General features: G+C 36.9%; 1 protein-coding gene across 7 annotated transcripts in view; it reads right to left on the reverse strand.

Annotated features, from left to right (window-relative positions):
* SYT14 (synaptotagmin 14) overlaps positions 1 to 18,322 on the reverse strand; it is a 234,118-nt gene that overhangs the window by 58,620 nt on the left and 157,176 nt on the right. For all 7 annotated transcript variants that reach the window (XM_054480386.2, XM_054480397.2, XM_063672457.1 and 4 more), the window contains 2 exons: positions 9,411 to 9,682; positions 3,550 to 3,999 (listed from right to left, as the gene is read on the reverse strand). In XM_054480386.2, the coding sequence (XP_054336361.1) occupies positions 3,550 to 3,999; positions 9,411 to 9,682 (722 nt within the window). The remainder of the gene's footprint in view (positions 1 to 3,549; positions 4,000 to 9,410; positions 9,683 to 18,322) is intronic.

Consider the following 18,322-nt stretch of genomic DNA (forward strand, 5'->3'; position numbering starts at 1 on the left):
GTGGCAGAGTCTAGGTCACACAGCTCCTGCCATATCTACCAGTGAGATGGGGAAAGTCAATTTTATGGCTTACCTTAGGGAGGCAAACATAGTTATTCCCAGATAGTTACTGAAAAGGTAGAAGAGAAAACATAATACATGTCTGCCACAAAATGTCATATCAAGCATACAAAACTCATCTAAAATTCACCAATTTCTGTTCCTACCTAACTCCTTCTCCAATATATACTAGCATAATTAGACAATATCAGAGATGGATAGGCCTTTAGAGATCCCTTGGTCTAATCCTCTCATTTCACTAATGAGAAACCTGATGTCCAAAATAATCAGATGATTTACTTAGTTTACATGGCTAGTCAGTAGAAAGAAATTATGCTTTTTAAACTCTCAGTATATTTTCTATCATGCAATGATCAAGAAGGCACGCTTCAAACTTAATGTTAAACTTTTTTTTTTTTTGAGACGGAGTCTTGCTCTGTCATCCGGGCTGGAGTGCAGTGGCGCGATCTCAGCTCACTGCAAGCTCTGCCTCCCAGGTTCACACCATTCTCCTGCCTCAGCCTCCCGAGTAGCTGGGACTACAGGCACTCACCACCACGCCCGGCTAATTTTTTGTATTTTTAGTAGAGACAGGGTTTCATCATGTTAGCCAGGATGGTCTCAATCTCCTGACCTCATGATCTGCCTGCCTCGGCCTCCCAAAGTGCTGAGAATACAGGCGTGAGCTACTGCGCCCGGCCTTAATGTTAAACTTTAATCTTATTCTCAGGGAAACTCACTGTTTAGTCCTCAGAAAGTCATTTTGGTGACATTGGCCTTTTTTTTCTGTCAATCAGTTCCTGCAAAACTAGCTATAAAACTAAATTTTATATGCAAAATTCTCTTTTCCTATTATCTATGAACAAAACCTGTAAGTTTAAATGTGTTTTAATGGTAGTTTGCAAGTTCTTTGGCTGGATTAAAACTTTTCCTTGCCAAAAGTTACAATAAAAATGACAACAATAATAAGTGATTATTCAAAAGCTACTAGAAGGCCTGGCATGGTGCCTCATGCCTGTAATCTCAGCATTTTGGGAGACTGACATGGGAGAATTGCTTAAGGCTAGAAGTTCAAGACTAGCCTGGAAAACACAGCAAGACCCCATTTCTAAAAAAAAAAAATTAGCCAGGCCTGGTGGTGTGCACCTGTAGTCCTAGCTATTCGAGAGGCTGAGGTGGGAGGATCGCTTAAGCCCAGGAGTGTCAGGCTACAGTCAGCCATGATTGCACTACTACACCCCAGCCTGGGTGACCCTGACTTTTCCCAGAGTGAGACCCTGACTCTGGGGAAAAAAAGCAACTAGAACAAATGTTTAATTATGAGTGTATCTCTTACAGATATATTATTGCATCTTACAAAAATTAGAGCCAAACTCACCCAAGTAAACTGCAATCACAAGATCTCCCCACAAAGTTAATATTAAAACTTAAGCAGAGAGAACATTAATACTATAGTATATATAGAATATATACATTCTATTGGTATATTTTAATGACTAAACAACTGATAGCACAGAAGCCAAAAGCAACCAATGAGATTTTGAGAAGGTGGAGAAAGAAGGAAAGCAACAAAGAAGAACAATTAAATACAGGGTACTGAATTTGAGAAGCATGTCAACACAGAGAAAGGGCAGAAGATGGATAGTTTATTCAAATATAAATGTTACATCTTTAGAGGAGAACAACAGACAATGGGGCCTATCAGAGGGTGGCAGGTGGGGGAAGATAGAGGATCAGGAAAATTAACTATTAGGTCCTGGGCTTTATACCTGGGTGATGAAATAATCTGTAAAACAAACCCCCATGACACAAGTTTACCTATATAACAAACCTGCACATGTACCACTGAACTTAAAATAAAAGTTAAAAAAAAGAAATGTTATGTCTTACAAGCTATTCATTTAGCACTTTTTCCTCAGAAATTATTGTACTGGTTGGCAGAAAAAGATTACAGAATCAATGACTAGAAGCTAACACACGTAATGTAGGTCCATTAAAAAATTGCTTAGTTTGAACAGAAATAAGACAGTATTATTTTCTATGGCTTCATTCTCTTTGTGAAATGAATGTAATTAAAACATAATTAATTGGGAAAAGATAAATTACATACTTCTTGATGACAGAGTCTTTCTCTTCTAATTTAAATGAATTATTTCTATATAAGGGTGTATTTTCCACAGAATAACTAGTGATCACTCAGACCAAATAATGAAAAAGTTTAGAAATCATATTAATAACTGTAGATTATTAAATTTTATGAAAAATTTGTTCTTCTCCCTCTGAAACATTGCCTGCACTCTCTTTTTTCTCCCCTTTTAAGCTGTTATTATTTTAAAAAGGCATTTCCCCAAAATAATTCTGAAAATTTAAAAGGATAACAAGTTATCAATTTTCCCAACAGAGATTAAATCTTATCCTAGAAACCCATATGAATATACTATATTTACCATCATCATTTTGTACTTAAAGACATTGAAATCATTTAGTTAAACTGGTTTGGTGTTGACTGTGAATCAAAGTCTTACAACATAAAATGTTGCCTGATGTAAATGCGATGAGACCCTAAACTACTTGGACTGAAGCTTACACATTTAAAAGCTTAAAACAACACTAAAATAGTATACCTTTATTTTAAAATATAAATCTATTCTAAAATCTGTATATTTATATTTTAAAAATGTTTTGTATTCAATATAACAGAGAGGAATAAATATAAACCATTATGCACACTTATAACATATCACAGATTTTTTCATAATCTAAATAACTATGTGGCATAATGTATCTCCCTGGTTTAAATAAACAGTGCAGACATTTCTCTCCTGTGATTTGCAATGCCTTGTGGGAATTTAGTTAAAAATATGAAGACAGAGAGAGAGATTTATAGGTGATTATCATCCGGAGGACAAAAAGAGAAAAGAGAGAACTAGCTCAAAGTACTAAGCTTAAGGGTTCTCCTGAAATACTTCACAATCTGTTTAAAAAGAGTGGAAAGTCTAATGAGGCCAGATTTATTTTGAAATTTTAAAATAATTTCACAGAAGTTCTGGAAACATATCCAGTCAGGACCTAGGGAGTGGTATATATTCTGTGAGGGCAAATCCTTTCTGCCATACAGCAAATAATATATGGGGCTGATACTTCTTAATGCATTGCCTAGTTTTAACCTGGAAAAAAAATAATAAATTCTATAAGGAGTTTGGATGACTTCATAATCAAACATTTAATAAATGTTCAACAACAACAACAAAAAACATGTAAAACCCTGGGCCAAAACTCTGTGAAGGATAAAATAAAAGACATAAATCACAAATTATCTTCAAGGGCAACTTTTTTAGGTAAGAAAAAGTATATCTATCTATCCAGGGCTTAGATATTTTTGTAAAGGCATGATTACTATGTAAAAAAGTAGACTGACAAACTTGTTGGCTTGATTAAAGATTTTAAAAATTGTGCATACTATAAACCATGAACATAAACTGTATTCAGGCCATTTGATGAGATACTCACAGAATGATTGTAAGAAGGTTCCAATATCACAGGCAATGACATTTTCCCTTGAAGATTCAATTTTGTTAAATAAAAAATCTTTTCCCCCACAATCTTTTCTTTTTTCATGCGATGTACACCATACAGTCTAAACCGAACTGCATAATTTCCAATCATCTCAGATTCAACATGATTAAATTTAAATGTTTCTGTGAAGACAGGGCATGGTCCTCTCTGGATGCTGGTTTTTGCTCTCTGTTTCTTTATAGGTAGAAGAACAAGGTGTACTTGCCATGAGTTGCCACCTGTCCTGTTATATGTTGGGATGTCTGTGACAGCTGTCACTGTTACCAGAAGCTTCTGTTCTTGTGAGTCATAGTCAAAAGTCACATCCAGTGTGCCATATTTAGCTTCTGGCTCAGGATCAAAAGGTTTAGGAAGCTGCGAAGATGATCCTTGAGCTGACATATCCTAAGAAAAGAAAATTTAAATGTTAGAGTTTTTAACTCAATTATTTAACCTAGCATGTAAATAAATATTTGATATTTCTCTAGAAGATGTGAAAACAATTCTGCCACAAAGAAAGTAATACAATAATGATTAACAGTCAACTACAACCAAAAGCTACCTTATAGAGCGAGATTAGTATAGGCAGTAAGTTAAACTCAAAACTTATGATAATAAAGACACGTTTAGAATTTAATATTCACCATTACAATTCTGAGAAAGCGTGATGTATGTTTTTATAAATGAGAATTTAAAGTATATCCTTTAGTGGGTATATCTGCTCCTTTTGTAGAAAACTACTACATTTTACTTTCAATGTTATAAACAATGCCATTGACAGCACTGTATCAGGCTGCAGAGAAAGAGAACATAAATAAAAGTATTAATGCTATTGAAAAATTTGGTTCCGTTTTCAGAGTTTGTTCTAAAACACCCCCATCTCTAATAAAATATAAAGATATTTAGACTTAAAAATCAATGGAAATGTGAAATATGAAAGTATAAATAAAGTTCTCAAAATATTAGCGGTCAAATATTTACTTTCCATACATAGTCTGTATTTACTTCAATTTCTAAACACAATTAAAAACATATTATTTTCTAACATTAATGACTATTGAAAATGGAAGAACACACATTTTAAAAGTTCAAGAAAGGCTGAAATGGTACATTTTAATTATGAAATTAAAAGAAATTATAACCATTTTTCCTGTAATTGTCTCAAGCCAGTCTATCTATCTAGAATGTAATAGGGGTTTTAGCTAGTTACCAACAATGTCAAACCTAGGTCTCTGACCTTTCAACTATACCACTTTGCCTCTTCAAGTATTTTAATAAATCTTAAATAATTCTCGTTTCAAAATGTGGGCCAATTTAACAAATTTCTAAAATTTTCTAAATTTTGAGTGGCAGTGAATACTACTGAATCTCAGTCTTCTCTTTTTCCATTTATGAAACAAAACAAAACAAAACCTTCCTGAGTGTTAGCTAGAAATACTACCCACAAGATTTGGGGAGCCAAGGCGGGCAGATCACTTGAGGTCAGGAGTTCGAGACCAACATGGCCAACATGGTGAAACCCCATCTCTACTAAAAATACAAAAATTAACTGGGCATGGGTGGCAGGTGCCTGTAGTCCCAGCTACTCAGGTAGATGAGGCAGGAGAATTGCTTGAGCCAGGGAGGCAGAGGTCGCAGTGAGCCAAGATCATGCCAGTGGACTCCAGCCTCAGTGACAGGGTGAGAATTTGTGTTAAAAAAAAAAAAAAAAAAAACACCGTCCACAAGAGACTATACTTCAGTGCCTCTATTATAGCTCATATGACTATATGACTCAGCTTTGGCCAATGGGAAGCAAAAATAATTTATGTGTGAAACATTCAGATCAGGTTTATATAGGAAATTACTCGCTCTCTACTCTCTGTCTCACTCTTCTCACAAGCAGATATACAGACAGGATGTGTGGGTCAGCTCAGACCATGTGGACTAGGACAATACCCTAGGGGAAGGCAGAGAAACAGAAGAGAAGGAACTGGTTCCTGAAAAATCTCATAGAGCAAAGCCCCCTGCTCACCCTGCACTGTTGTTAAACATAAGAGAATTAAGTTTCTGTGTTCTTTAGCCATTGTATTTGGTAGGGGTCTTTTTGTTGTAGCAGCTTAACATGTACCATAACTACTGTACCTACTATGTGCCAACCCCTATTTTAGGTCAGGAGAGTGCTTGTTTCTGCAGACAGAACCAAAAACACATGAGTCCTTAATTTTTCTTTTTTTTTTTTTTTTTGACACAGGGTCTTGCTTTGTTGACCAGGCTGGAATGCAATGGCACAATCACGGCTCACTGCAGCCTTGGCCTCCCATGCTCAAGTGATCCTCCTGCCTCAGCCTCCTGAGTAGCTGGAATCACAGGCACACACGACCACACCTGGCTAAATTTTTTGGTTTTTAGTAGAGACAAAAGTCTATGTTGCCCAGGCTGGTCTCAAACTCTTGGGATCAAGCAACCCTCCTGCCTTGGCTTCCCAAAGTGCTGGGATTAAAGGTGTGAGCCACCATGCCCAGTTAGTCCTTGATCTTATAAATCTTATATGCTAGTTGGTATAATGTATGCAGGAAAAAAAACAACAGAAGAACAGTACTTGGGGAGGAGAAATAAATTCCCATAAGAGAATTCAGTTTTTAATGTAGTATAAGAAAATCAAAACATATTCTTATTCTGTTAAAAAATTCACGGTTTAGAGCAAAATGTGTTAATGTATACTGCTTTATAATTGGTAATTAAAGATTATTAATTATATGGCTTTGGTATTTCAATTAAATATTTTCTAAAATGGCATTACGACAGCTAAGATTTTCAGGCAATAAAAACGTTTATCAGGTCCTAGATAGCTATTTTTGAATTTTACTTCTCTTGGTGCCTCCCTGATTGTTTTTTCTTTTTTTTCAAACATTCCAACAATTCTTATGAAACCCAATGTTGAAAGGGTGGAACACTGACAGATAAAAGACATTATCTGCATTCTGAAAACAGGCAATAAGCAAACAATCCTTCCTTTCAAGGTATGGGACCAGTTTTAAAATATCTTTATTTAGATAGCAATAGGTCATCAACAGCGTTTATAAACTCCTACCCATGGAATTCTTCTGAACCTTCTCTCCTCTCTCAGTTTAATCATGTATGTGGATAAGCTCTAAGATAGCTACAGCCTAGATTAAACCAAGAGAAAAGTGAGAATTTTCTATCTGACACATAATATCTATTAAAAGGATGCAAAATGAACTTGAAAAAACACAAAAGTGAATTTTATATTAGCATAGGCTATCAGCATTCACATCTAAATATTTCTGTAACGTGCATTTGCTATATTGTTTGAGTACATTCAATGCTACTACAGAAGACACAAAAATAAGCAGGATGGAGGCAATTCCAAAGAAGTGGTTACAGATAGCAAGTGAGCAGCTTCTGAAATACGGACAAAACTCACAGTGTGTGATAACTATAGATAGTGAGTAAAGCAGCAGCTTGAGAGACATAGGCAGAATTCATAAGATATTAAATATAAATAGTTAATAACTCATATGCCAAAGAAAGATTAAATAGAAAATTTGATGGATCAAATGAGTATTACCTATAGAAAGGGATGAAATGCACAAGCCACGATCATGTAGCCTCTGGGCTGACAGCTCTGTCACCCATGTGCTCTACTTAAGAAATGCAGATAAAACCTACAACTGCCTAGTAGGTTGACAAGTTTCAGTGGTGGCCAGGAGTATATCTAGGTCTGTCCCACAAAACAAACAGGTGTGTGCTGTTGGCTCTTGATACTCTTGTTCAAATCTCAACTCTGGTCCTTGTTACATCATAAACAGGAATGCTGATGGAAAAGAGACAGTGAGACGGGATGTATGGGCACTGCATAAACCAGGACTCAAACACAGTGTGGTCTTGCTACCTCTACTCACTTGCAGCTTATCCCCAGGTGTGTTAATGGATTTCTGATTTCATCTGGCTCCTCTTACTTCTTGCTTTGTATGTGAAATAGATTAAAACACTCTCTCTCTCTCTCTTTCTCTCTCTCACACACACACACACACACACATGCACACACAATAATTTGAGCATCTTACTTTGGTCCTTTACTCCTCTGAGAGAGTTTGCCTGGTAATGTTTGGAGGGTACCACTGAATCAAAGTAATTTCTCACACAACATTTTGGATCAAAAAAGGCAATATAATATAGTTGTTAAGAGCACTGTTTTGGCAGTCAGACAGACCTGGGTTTGAACTATAGTTTCACTATTTAAGAGCTGCTTCTACTTGGTCAAATTGTTTAGCTCTCTGACTCTTAATGTTTTCATTTATAAAATGGAAATAATAACTTCCTAAAGATGTGGTTGTTAGAATTAAATGAGCAGACTACATAAAGCTCACAGCAAAATTCTTGACACAAGTGGTGATAGGTATTATTGTTGTTGTTTATTAATCCCACAATCCAGGCTTCACTGTTAACTTGTGAGCTATATATGTAGTTTACAAAGCTACAAAACAGCTGTCTCAAATTTGTTTAGGTAATGGAGCACAAAGAAACATTCATCATGAAAAATCATAAAATAATGATATATTAAACTTAAAATATCAGTGTACAATTTTCTTCTCGGTCAGATACTGTAATACTAGAAATACTAAAAAAAGCAATAACAGCTACAAAGTATTTTTAACAATTATAGAAGAAAAACCTAAAATTAAGAAAATTCTATCCATAGCTTAATTGTTCTGGGTATTAGGAAACTACATCTATTATTTAATTTTGGCAGCAGATCTGAAAATTCATCTGGTAAGAATACGGACAAATTTCAGTATTACTGAATGTTGTCTGGAACAAAAGCAGTAAAAACTTGCAATCTAAAACTTTTAAGTAGGCTGGGTGCAGTGGCTCTTGCCTGCAAACCCAGCACTTTGGGAGGCTGAAGCAGGAAGATTGCTTGAGCCCAGGAATTTGAGACCAGCCTGGGCAACATAGTGAGAGCCTATCTCTACAAAAAAATTAAAAAATTTGTGGGTGTGGTGGTGCACACCTGTAGTATCAATTACTTGGGAAGCTGAGGTGGGAGGAAGCTGCAGTGAGCTGTGACTGCGCCACTGCACTCTGTTCTGAGTGACAGAGCGAGATTCTGTCTCAAAACAAAAACAAAAACACTTGAAAGTAAATCTAAATACTAACTTATAAAACCTCTAGATTGACTTTATATAGTTTTCATTATGACAGAAACATTAAAACAAATTCTTTTTAGAATACAGTAATACTTCAAAACTGTCACAAAATTATTTTTGTTGTAATTTTCACATTTTTGCTCCAAAACAGTAAGTAAACTTAAAGCTCAACCAACCAGCCACTCTGAATGCATGAAGCCATGGATTCAAATTTCATTAGTAAAGCTGATCATCATTTATCCCTTGCATTTTCTATGATATGAAAATACAATAAGATTATTTTGAAAGACTTGTGAAACACTGAGTAAACTCCCAATAGTAAAAAAATCCAAAATAAAATAAAAAAATACAAATAGTAACCTCAAGATGAAATAAATAGGTAAATTATTCTAGAATGTTTTATATAAAGTGTTAAAAAAAATCTTTAGGTACCCATCTTCTTTTGGTGGTGGGGCTTGGGGTTGGGGAGTGGGGGCAGTTGAAGACTAGTTGGGACATTCCTGATAAGTTTGTTGGATAAAGATTAGATTAAGGATGGATACTGGTACTATAAGTTACAAAGGAATAAGTGATAAAATCAATTCTTCTTACCAAGAGGAGAAGCACAGGATTATTATCCTCCAAATAACATTCATTTTCAAACTTCTATGTGCTTTTACTTACTTCAGGGCTCAGGACTGCAGTGCTGTCACTTGGAACATCTTCTTCATATCCTTTATTATGAAAACTTTCTATTTCATGACCTGTGCTTCCTTCACTTGGGCACTTGTTATATGAGCATCTTGGACTGTTGCTGCAGTGGGAAAATTCACATTTACTGTCCCCAATTTCTGAGGGTGTACATGACAGATGGGGAGAACCACTGTCATCCTGATATGGTGGTGGCTGCAATTCATCCAGCGGGGGTGTTCTTCTCATTCTCTGAATGCAGTTTCCTGATAATGATTAAGAATCTGGTCACTGTTTCCAATTAGCCTCAACACGCAGTATAGTCTACAATAATTGTAAATAACTTTTGAAAACTGGATCAAAAAATTGATGGCAACATAACTATTAGATTTACTAATGACTTCTCTTTTTCCCTAGTTCGGAGGCACAAATAAAATAATCTAGTTTCCCACTCCTCGCCTCCTGCATAATAAGATTAGGAAAAATAAAAGTCATATATGAAGAAAGATCCTGTTATGTATCATAAAAATGAGGGAGTGATAAGTATTAGTTAAACAGCTTATTTGTCTCTCTCAAAACAATCCTGATGTATACATACTTCATCTATTACCCCGTGATCTGTGGCCACCCTAGGGTCAGAGCGACACAAATATGGTTGGAAAAACAAACATAACACCTCTGCTTGTTCTTCACCTATGTTCAACAAGAACTCACCCACATTCTTCAGTTACTGAGATGAACTTAAACTAGTATTCAGCTAGTGGTGTCAGAAATGTTTTTCTACGTCTGTCCTGGATCCAGAATCCTAGAATGAGGTACACTGTGAATCAGGCCCATTCCCTGTTTGCTAACATCCATCAATCAGCAAAGACTGAAGGCTGTGTTCTGTGTCTTCTCCATTATAAGGGCACTCTATCCCACTCTACATCTGTGTCTGTATTCTTTATAAATTATGACTCCGTCTTGTCTATAGTAGACATCTCTACCTCTAGCAGTTAACATGAAACCACATTTTCTTTCACTCTTAAATTATCCTTTTAATTTTTACCTCAATGATTTATCTCAGTGATTGAGAATAAACATATCTGTGATCAAGGACAGAGTTGGGGGCAGGAGAGAAATAAGGAAACAGAGTCCAGTACATGATTTAAGAACAGCTAAGTCTTTGTAGATAAATCCTGAATGCAATACTAAACATTAAATTTAAACACTGATCTTTTTTTTCTTTTAATGAACTGTGCATCTCTTTTCTCAAAAGGGACCCTGAAACAGTAGTTTGTATTATCATTGTTATGGAGTTCAGTTCAAATATTCACTAGTTCCTCTATTCTTCCTAAGATAAAAAGTTACATAAGAACTATAAGTTCATTTAAAAATTCCCAAAATGCTTGGTTCAAATGAAAAATAATAATTTGCACAAATGTAGCATAAATTTACATATTTTCTCAGAGGCCCCAATTTTGAAAAAAAAAGAAAAACTAAATGTCTTACCTAGTGAGTCTAATAGTCTAACCACAGAGTCATCTCTCAGTATACGTGGGGAACTGGTTCTAACCCCACCATTCCCTCTCAAATAAAAAAATGCAAAAATGCTCAAGTACCTATTATAAAATGGTGTAGTATTTACATATAACCTAAGTACATCCTCCCATATACTTTAAATCATCTCTATGTTACTTACAATGTCTAACACAATGTGAATGCTATGTAAATGTTGTAATACTATATTGTTTGGGAAATAATAAGAAAAAGTCTGTATATGTTTGGTACAGATGAAACTATACATTTTTTCAAATATTTTCCATCTGAGGTTGGTTGAATTCACAGATGCAGAACCTACAGACATGGAGGGCCGGCTGTACTAACTTTAGTTTATAACATAAGCAAAAAGTAAAAAAGTGGCTGAATTAATATAGTTGAAGCTAAATTCAAGAAGACAGATTAGACATGTTGCAAGTCGTAGCCAAAAAACCCACAGAATTCCAGAACAGTAAAGAGACAAGTGGTTTTAGTCATTAGCTTGATCCATTTATGTGGTAGGTAAGTATGTGCGGCTGCCACCACTGGCAGACTGACTTGACTCCATCCATAACCTCTTTTTCTCCTAAGCAGCATTCTGATTAGGAGTGGCCAATGAGATCTAAGCAGATTTCAGAGTGAACCTTCCAGGAAGGTTTTGTTTTCCTGATAAAAGCAGGTAGACTCTACTGGCATGCCCCTTTGTCCCTTTGCCTTTCCCCTGCTTCCTTCTTGGAGGAGTAGCAGCAGCTACCTTGTGACCATACAGTGACAAGTAAGAGAATGAAAGCTAGGAAGGCAGAAGCAGGAAAATGAAAAGCCCGGGTATCTGAAACATCACTAAATACCTACCTCCAAACTTGACGTCTGAGAGAAATCCCTATTTGTTAAAGAAAAAGAAAAAAACTACACTAGTTGGATTTTCTACTGTTTCCAAATATATTCTCAATGGATATAGTTTATTAATCATTAAACTGACATCCTCTGCCCCTTTAAAAGTACATATTTAATTAGCCACTGAATTAAAGGGTAATACCTAAATACTGCAACACGAAGTCAATTAAAAATTTTCCAACGTGAGTGGTTTTCGGAGTCAGCACACCATCTACTCCTTTACCTTTTTTCTTAGAAGAGAGGTGATCTTTCCTAGAAGTCTTGAGCATATTGCCTCACAGATCTCAATGCACAGACTTGGGTCACACATCTACTCCTAAATCCATCATCGGTAGAAGAAATGGGATGACCATAATTGGCTTAAATTAATCAGAAGCCATCAAAATTTGAAGCTGGGGATGGGGCCAGCTTCACTCTTCATATCTATATGGAAAAGAGTAGATGCCTAAACAATGTGGGATCCAGGAGGGAGGATGAAAGAGAAAGAATGTTGGTACAAAATGAACATGATCCAGTTCATGATCCAGTGAACATGGCTCACTGCAGTCTTGACCTCCCAGGCTCAAGTGATCCTCCCTCCTCAGCCTCCCAAGTAGCTGGAACTACAGGCATGAGCCACCATGCCTGGCTAATTTTAAAAACTGTTGGTAGAGACAGGGTCTTGACATGTTGCCCAGGCTGATCCTGAATTCCTGGGCTCAAGCAATCCGCCTGCCACAGCATCCCAAGGTGTTGGGATTACAGGCGTAAGGCACTGCGCCAGGCCTGTTTTCTTGATCAGAGTATTTTTTTTCTGTCTGTGGTTATATTTTTCCTCAATATAATAATCCTTTTCTGAGGTTCCTTTTGATATGCCAGCACAGTATAATTTCAGTCTGGTAATGATGTTACACCTTATTTCCTTTGGTTTGCTTTTTTATATTAGGTCCCTGCCTAGCTGTGGGCCAACTAAGTGTATTTTCATAGCTGAGCTCCAGGCATCTGGTGCTAGTTTAGATTTAGTGTAACTCTTGCTCCAGAGACCAAGGCACAAATTACACAAAATGGGCTGGTGATATTTAAAGATGCTAAGTGGGCTCAATGGGTAGACTTCACTACTGTTTTCTGGATTTGAGAGAAACAACATTAAAGCTGTGAATATATAAAATTTATTTTAGCCACACCATATCCTCCAAGTTTTGAAAATAGTAATACCACCCTTTTATCTTTACTTTTCACTTTATTTTTGCATTTTATTTTTTAAAGTGTAGAACACACAAATGTAGGTGGAATAAAAATTTCATTAAAAAATATGGTTAATGGAGATCCTTCCTTTTTAAATGTTTGCAATCTCTTTTTATTCTACATAGTGTACTAATAATTGGCTTAAATGTAATTGATAAAAGAAAAATTTTTAAATAATTTTATAAGGTAAGAAAATTTATATTATTATTGTTAAATTACACTGTAAACATCAACCTTAAGAAGAAATTTCTAGTGGAACTATCAAACACCACGTGATGATGCCCTCCCATTACTTTAGTTCTTGCTTTATCACCTAATTTCATACCCTTATTTTTATATAAATGATATATCTATAAAAGGATTTAGGCATGGATATATTTTAAGCATTTTAATTTACCATCTGCATATTGCATAGCACCTACAAAACAAGATGAAGTATGTTTTTACCATAGAAAAAAATAGCATGTGTGCACACACGGAATATGACCTGTGGTTCTTATCTTTTAAAACAGTGGTGAGAACCACAGCTCTAAAAAAAAATGATGTATATTCAACAACTGCAGAATTCTTTCTTTTTTCAAGTGTTTGTGGAAATCTGCCAAAGTTGATTATATGCTGAGCAATTAATTAAGTCTCAATATATTTCACAAATTGGAAGCATGAAGAGGATGTTTTCTAAATGAGGCAGGAGAATGAAGTCTGAAGGCAGGAAACCTAAGGCCATGCTGACTTCCTAGAACTGAATCAAAAGTAAAACCTCACCTCTCAACACCCAAGTAACAAAAGGATCAGAGGCTACTCCCTTTGCACTGTGTGGCAGATGAAAAATGGGAAGTACCTCTAATTGGTCTCCTCCCACAATCAGACTGGTGACCAGCCAAGTCTTCATGTTTAACGCTGTAACTTCACTTTAGCCTCTGATTGGTTGCCTCCTCCAACCAATCAGACTGGTCACAGACCCGTCCTTCATTACATAGGATGTAGCCAAGTAATCAATGGGAAACCACTAGAGGGTATTTAAACCCCAGAAAATTCTGTAGCCAGTGCTCTTGGACTGCTCTGTGGAGTGTACTTTCATTTCACTATGTTTAAATCTATGCTAGCATAAATCTATGCGTTCAATGCTTCATTTTTTCGTTGCTTTGTTTGTGCATTTTGTCCAGTTCTTTGTTCAAAACACCAAGAATCTGGACGACTCATAGTCAAGACATTCACTGGTAACATGACCACTACAGAATTAAACTAGAAATCAGAAACAAAAATATAGCTAGAAAATGTATAGAAATCTAAACGAAAATAACTAGAGATTAAAATATACTTCAAAATAATCCATGGATCAAAGAAGAAATCACAATACACATTAGAAATATCCTGAAGATAGCGATCATTAAAAAGTCAGAAAACAACAGATGCTGGAGAGGTTGTGGAAAAATATGAACGCTTTTACACTGTTGGTGGGAGTGTAAATTAGTTCAACCATTGTGGAAGACAGTGTGGCGATTCCTCAAGGATCTAGAACCAGAAATACCATTTGACCCAGCAATCCCATTACTGCGTATATAAGCAAAGGATTATAAATCATTCTACTATAAAGACACATGCACACGTATGTTTACTGCAGCACTATTCACAATAGCAAAGACTTGGAACCAACCCAAATGCCCATCAATGATAGACTGGATAAAGAAAATGTGGCACAAATACACCATGGAATACTATGCAGCCATAGAAAAGGATGAGTTCATGTCCTTTGCAGGGACATGGATGAAGCTGGAAACCATTATTCTCAGCAAACTAACACAGGAACAGAAAACCAAACACCACATGTTCTCACTCATAAGTGGGAACTGAACAACGAGAACACATGGATGCAGAGATGGGAACATCACACACTGGGGCATGTCAGGGGATAGAGGGCTAGGGGAGGGATAGCATTAGAAGAAATACCTAATGTAGATGACAGGTTGATGGGTGCAGCAAACCACCATGGCACATGTATACCTATGTAACAAATCTGCATGTTCTGCACATGTATCCCAGAACTTAAAGCATAATAAAAAATAAAAAATAAATATCCTGAAGAGAATGACAATGAAAATGATCTACACAACTACTTGTAGAATGTGGCTAATCTGTGCTTAGAAGGAAATTTATAGGTCTGAGCATAAAATATTGCAGGGAGGTGGGAGGCTGAAAAACAATGGTCTAAGAATCCACTTCAAGAAGTTAACAAAAATAAGAATGATGGTTTCCAGCTTCATCCATGTCCATGCAAAGGACATGAACTCATTCTTTTTTATGGCTGCATAGTATTCCATGGTATATATGTGCCACATTTTCTTTATCCAGTCTAACATTGATGGACATTTGGGTTGGTTCCAAGCCTTTGCTATTGTGAATAGTGCTGCAATAAACAGATGTGTACATGTGTCTTCATAGTAGAATGATTTATAATCTTTTGAAACCATCATTCTCAGCAAACTAACACAGGAACAGAAAACCAAACACCGCATGTTCTCACTCATAAGTGGGAATAGAACAATGAGAACATATGGGCACAGGGAGGGGAACATCACACACTGGGGCCTGTCGGCAAGTGGGAGGCTAGGGGAGGGATAGCATTAGGAGAAATACCTAATGTAGATGACGGGCTGATCAGTGCAGCAAACCACCATGGCACATGTATACCTATGTAACAAACCTGCATGTTCTGCACGTGTATCCCAGAACTTAAAGTATAATTTAAAAAAAACCTCATTGTAAAAAAGAAGTTAATAGAAACAGCAAATTAAATCCAAAGAAAGTAGAGGGATGAAATAATAAAGAGCAGAAATTAAATAAAAAACCAAGCATACAACAGAAAGCATCAAAATAAAATTCATTGAACTAATAAAATTGATAAACTACTAGAAGAGACGAGTCCAGAAAAAAAGAGATTACATAAAGTATTAATACCAGGAATAAAAAGAGGACATCATTTCAAATCCCACAGACATTAAAAAGACAGAAATTTCCCCTTTGTTCTTCTCTTTCTGAAAATTTCAGCCCTAAAGCCACTGAGTGGGGCAGAGGAAGGCAGAGGGCTGCACTGATGGTGGCAAAGGAAGCGGTGCAGAGCCACGTTAGAGCCCAAGTGGGAAGATGTCCAGCCCAGTGTGGTATCTTAGGGCCTGGGCCCCAGTGAGATGACAGAAGGGTGTCCATGTCCATACCAGGGAGTGGAGCCAGTCAAAGAAACAGTGTCAGAACCCAAGAGTAGGTGAGAAGGGTTTTCAATTCAGAAAGTGACCAGACAGAGGTGTAAAGTAGGGTAAAGACAGCACACATACATGGGGGCAGTCCTACAGAGCGTGCTGAAGCCCAAGCAGGTGAGAAAGGCCGAGTGTGGGGTGTCAGAGCCTTGGCAGGATAAAGAAGCTCCCCATGGGAGGGCAGCCTGGCCTGGGGCAACACAGCCCAAACAAGATAAGGAGTGTGTTCGCATTGAGGAAGGAGAGCAACCTAATGTGCAGTCAAGAGAATGAGAAGTATCAGGGCCACAGAGCCAGGTGACTGGGGTGGGCTGTGAAAACCCAGGAGAGTGAGGAGGGTGCCACACACAGGGGTATCTGGTGAAGTATATCAGAGCACGAGCAGGGTAAGGTGTGCATCTGCACAGACAGGTGGCCTATCAGGAAACTAGAGCCTAAGCAGCATTGGCAGGGTGTCCAGTGTGAGGGTGGCCTGGAGTGTGGCGAAGTGGGGTGAAGAGGGCAACTATGTGGAGTAAGGGGGAGTCCTGGACCATGGTACTAAAACTCAAGCAGGAAGTCAGGGCCTAGATAGGACGACAAGGGCACCAAATGTGGGGCAAGCTGACCTTGGGTATCAGAGCCCACGCTCAGCCGGTCATGAGGACACCCACAAGTGGGAAAGGCAGCATGAGATATCCAAACTCAAAGAGAGTGAAGGGGGCATGTGTGCAGGGAGATGGGAGGACATGTGTGCAGACTGATCAAATAATAAATATATTAAGGTTAATGGCAGCCAGGTTTCTTACTGATGGAAAAGGGAGGTACAAACATGAAAAAGGAAAAAACTAAAACAAATTCTGTGGTGTTGGATTGGAATTGGACAATCCACATGAACTCATAGTTTAAAAATACATAGATAGAAGTTATTAGTGCAAATGTGCATATATGTGTGCATATATTTGCACATATACCCATACATAAATATTCTAGCTTTGCTCACTGAGGTTTGTGACCACCACCACCTCAATAGCAGGAGTCCACTGAGCACCTGGGTCTTGGCTTCTAAATCTATTATCCACTAAAAGGAACCAGGACTCTTTATAAAGAAATGGCTAATTCCAGGGTGAGGCCAGGTAAAGTACATGATGAGCCTAGAAAAGTCTGTGTATTGAAAGTGAGGATATGTTCAAAGACTGATGGGGATACGTCAAAAGGACAAATAAATCAGCTTGACAGTGCTTCCACTGACCACTAACCGTCTGAGCTCAAAATAAATATGGTAACTGATTATTGCTCATTGAAGAAATGAGAAAACTATGAGTCCATATAGATATAAATAAATATATGAATAAGTGAAAAATTTTTTGAGGAATGGGATATGTACGTAGTTACACAGTATCTTCCCATAAAATACTTTTTTAATAACGAAGGGTAACTTTACAGTGGAGAAGCCTGGTAGATACCAGCTTAAACTAGAGATCAAAGTGAACATTATGAGAAACAGGACAAATCAAAATTGTACCCCACCTGATAAAATGCAGTGAGAAATATCTCTAATAAAACAGATGGGATACCTCTATAAAATAACTCCACAATCTGTCAAAATGAACCCATGAAGAAACAGGAAATTATAATCTTTTATCTATTACAGAAATTGAATCCTTATTTTAAAACCTCCCCAATAAAGAAAATTCCAGGCCCAGAGAGAGCTTCACTGGTGAATTTATTATTTAAAGAAGGGAAAAAATAACAATTTTACACAAAATTTTTCAGGTGATACAAAAAAGAGGGACTACTTATTTTATGAGGCCATAATAACCTTGACATCGGGACCTGAAAAGTATCTTACAAGAAATAAAAAGTATAAACCAATCTCTCCCATGAACATCGATACAAAAAATCTATACAAAATTTTAGCAAATCTAACTCAGAGTTATGTAAACAGGGTACCATATCACAATCAACTTGGAATGCAGTTATCCTATACATGCAACATTTAACATTTAAGATGTAACATTTAAGAACTAATCAATCTAA

The sequence above is a fragment of the Pongo pygmaeus genome, chromosome 1 (genome assembly GCF_028885625.2).
Source record: "Pongo pygmaeus isolate AG05252 chromosome 1, NHGRI_mPonPyg2-v2.0_pri, whole genome shotgun sequence".
Lineage (NCBI taxonomy): Eukaryota > Metazoa > Chordata > Mammalia > Primates > Hominidae > Pongo > Pongo pygmaeus.